The 3,900-nt window shown below is 40.1% G+C and overlaps 1 protein-coding gene across 1 annotated transcript; it reads left to right on the top strand.

Annotated features, from left to right (window-relative positions):
• Positions 1-247: 247 nt before the first annotated feature.
• On the top strand, positions 248-2,397 carry nanos1 (nanos homolog 1). The gene has a single exon (XM_079893487.1). The coding sequence runs from the start codon at positions 676-678 to the stop codon at positions 1,363-1,365; it is 690 nt and encodes a 229-aa protein (XP_079749613.1). The 5' UTR covers positions 248-675; the 3' UTR covers positions 1,366-2,397.
• The last annotated feature ends 1,503 nt before the right edge of the window (positions 2,398-3,900 follow it).

The following is a 3,900-nucleotide window of genomic DNA, read 5'->3' as shown; positions in this document are numbered from 1 at the left end:
TGTAGTCATGTGACCATAAAATAGAGAGAGAGGACCCATTTAGACCCCCACTACTGGGTCAAAAAGGATTTTATTGCATACGATGAACGTATTTAGTACTTTTTTATTTTATTTTTTATTTATTTTTACACATTTTAAGACACAATAAGTCATTCAATCAAAACGTTGTTGGAAAAAAAATGCATGAAACCAACATGAATACAAAGGTATACTTTCTTATAATTTGACAAATATGAGTTTTGAGCTTTTAAAAATTCATTTTTATCATCTCGGACATGATTATGTGCCGCTGGCCCCTTAAATTAAGAAAGAAAGAAAAAACGTGATATGAATGGTGTAATCTCTCTCTAACAAGCAGTTCTTGGGCTATTTTGCCATCACAAAGCTGTGCCTGGTGTCATTCCACTGCAGTGAACAGTCACTGGTCATGCAGGAAGAAAACACGCTGTGGATCTGCTGCTCAGAAACTTGGTTTGAAAAAGAGCCCCGCCCTCCTCCTGCCTCTCCTGGAGCCTTATAACCAGATGCCTGTTCTTCAGACGCACATACCCAAGAAACGCACTGGACTTGAGCACACTTACGATCCCGGAGAGCAGACAGAAAGAAACGAGACGGAATATACGCATATCGCATTTGTTTTACTCTGAGAGAAGCATTTTGGCTGAGCGAAGAAACATGGATTTTTTGAACCACAACTACTTGAGCGCGCGCACCTCCTACGATTACACCTTCAATTTTTGGAATGACTATCTCGGCCTCTCCACGCTGGTCACCAAGAACAACAAGCACAGCGTCCCCCAGAGTCCCAACTCCATCACGGAGTCCCTGAAAGCCACTCTGGGCTTGGACGACAGCCCTCCGTGCCCGTGCGTAATCGCGGCCGGCGGCGAAGGCGACAGCGGTGGACACCTGGACTCCTGCTGCTGCCCCCCGCCCACCTCCATCCTGGACCTGAAAGAGCGCTTCTCCATCCTGAGCCCCTTCCAGAACCAGGGCACAGGGGGGCTGCTGTCCTCCTCCCAGGAGCGGGAGATGGGCATCGGAGGAGGCTTCGCGGGATTTGATCTGTTCGGCGTGGAAAGGAAGATGAGGAAACCGGCCGCGCGCAACAAGCAGGAGCCAAAGATCTGCGTCTTCTGTCGGAATAACGGCGCGCCGGAGGAGGTGTACGGCTCGCACGTCCTGAAAACCCCGGACGGGAGGGTGGTGTGCCCGATCCTGCGGGCATACACATGCCCCCTATGCAGTGCCAACGGGGACAACGCGCATACAATAAAATACTGCCCTCTCTCCAAAGACCAGCCTGCCCAGAGAGTGCTGAAGGGAGGCAGAGCTGTGGGTGGTAAGCGAGTGAAAATCTTCTAAAAAGACCCCTATAGACTTACATGTATTGCACTGAACATTTTCTTTCAGATGACTGTTCTGATTGACTGGCTTTCCGAGTCTTAACTACTAGGCAAACAAATAAGATGATATCAATGTTTTTGTTAAACGAAAGAAAAAAAAAAAATCTCTTATATTTTTATAGATACTTTATTTCCATAGTTTTATTGCATACTTTATTCATAAAAAGCTATTTTTTCCTTTTCACGCATAGGTTTTAGATGTTTATTCACGATTCATAGTCACATTTTGTGTGAAATAAGATGTTATTTTTGTTTAAAATGGGGAAACGTGAATGTTGGCACCAGAGGAGTTGCTCTTCTGTTCAACTCAAGTATTTTCTTTACTGTAAGCTAAGCTTGCACCTCGTTTTTGTCTTTAAACCAAAGTTTAGTTTGCCATTAAGCGATTTTAAAGAATGTTCCACATGTCTTCATTTATGAACTTGAGTCCCATTCCGCTCTCTCCTGAAAGTCCACTCCACAGTTTCCTGACATTGCGAGCACGGACGCGCAGAGCAACACAATAGAGGCTCTGTTGCGCGTTCATGTTGTCAGCATAACTTCATAATCGGCCAAATTATTTCCAACCCCACTGACAGAGTCGGGCATTTTACATTGCAGAGTCCATGTTACAAGTGTTACATGTAAGCATATTGATAACAATAAGTGAATTTCCTGCAGCTTAAAAAAAAGCAGTGTTGCTCATTAGTAAACATGAACGTTGTAATGTAAAGTGTGACCGCAGGCTATTCTTCTGTATGAGGTGCCCTTTCAATGTTTACACCCCGAGGAAGGGGAACACACACTGGAGGGAAAAAAAAATAAAAAATCCTATGGGTGCCTCTCTTCAGCTCGATACAAAGTCCACCTTTCTCCAAAACATCCTGGGAGAGCAAAGGGGAAAGGGAGAGGTTTATGAAAAACAAACCAACAACAAATCAGTTCTCCATGGTCCATGGTGGAATAAAGCACGTATGAATGTTCTTAATAAAAAGCTTTTTTGTAAAAACAATGTATTTGCCCCTTTTTGCATTATGTACAAGAATAAACCCCCAAAATAACAAGAACAACAAAAAAAAAAAGGATGCAAACATGAATGTACAATTTGACACTTGCAGGACTGCACATTTCTGACAGTTGTGTTTACCAAAGGAATTCAATTTTAATGAAGTAAGGAACATAGATTTGCTGTACTGTAAATAATTACAGAAAAATGGAAAATAATTAAGTGATGTCTATTCAGTATTTTACTTTTAAAAAGTGACTTCAGAGGGATCTACCTCACCGAGATTTTGTACTTACATGTAAAATGTCAACAGCAGTTTATTAATATAGTGTACCATTTATAACAAGGGTTTATAATAATATTTTTGATCTTTGTATAACATAATTGTATTTTTTTTTCCAGTGCATTCTACGGACGAAAGTGAAATCCCAATAAGCTCTAAGCATTGTTTGCTAATAGGTGACAGCTGTACATAATATTAATAATCATGATGATGACGTCATGCATTTTAAGTTGTTGTTCAATGTGACATTCTTGGTTTGTGTGAGAGAGAGAGAGACTGAGAATCAAATGTTGAAGACATCAACAAATTTGCCACTTTTGTAATTAAATTAAAAGAGTAAAAAAAAAAAAGAAACACTGTTGGATTTTCTTATTTATATTTTGTCACAATTTCCCTGTATGCTGCTGTGCAGAAATAAAAGAGATGAACTCACTAGATAAATAAACAGCTTGTGAAACGGTTTAACTGGTGCTTTCATGTTGTCGTCCTACGGATTGTGTTTAGCAGGCCCATGTGAGCCTGTGTCATTGTCACAATAAGGGTCTTTGTGAATCCCACCTCATTCCCATCACCACTCAAGACCTCTCTTCACCTACACAGGCCTTTCCTCTCTTCATAAATGTTACAAAACAGAAACAAAGAAAAGGAGAACAAACGAGAAGTTTCTCTGATCGTTTTAAACAACCCATGAAACAAGCATCTACTAAAAGCCTCTTAAAGCATCTATGCTAGTGTACTACTAAAGGCTGGAATAAACTACGCGACAGATTTTAAAACACTAGGTTGCAGAAAAAAAAAAAAAAATCATACACTAAACAACTGAGAATTCACAGACTTACAGAATTTCAAGTTCTTACAAACACAGAGACATGTGACCTGTAGTGCCTTTCAAATGAAAACTATGTCTTCTCGACTCAAAATATTAAACATGTTTGATATACTCCGACTGAATGGAATCATAGTTTGAATAAAAATAAATCTGGGCAAATGTCGCGTAGTGTATTCCAGCGCTAAATCAAATAAAAATATACAATATCTTCTACCAAAACAGACCAAAAATGTTGATTTCTCATGTTGCACTACACAGATTTGTGTCCTATCAGATGCTCTCTTGAATAATAATGTCCCTCCCACCATCACCTGCATCTGACTAACAATATCAAGACTAACAAAAAACAACTCATGATTTTTTTACAAACATTTTCGATATTCCTCATCCTTACTTC

The sequence above is a fragment of the Squalius cephalus genome, assembly GCF_949319135.1.
Source record: "Squalius cephalus genome assembly, chromosome: 14".
Taxonomy (NCBI): Eukaryota; Metazoa; Chordata; class Actinopteri; order Cypriniformes; family Leuciscidae; genus Squalius; species Squalius cephalus.
This window is presented reverse-complemented; position numbering and strand designations above follow the sequence as displayed.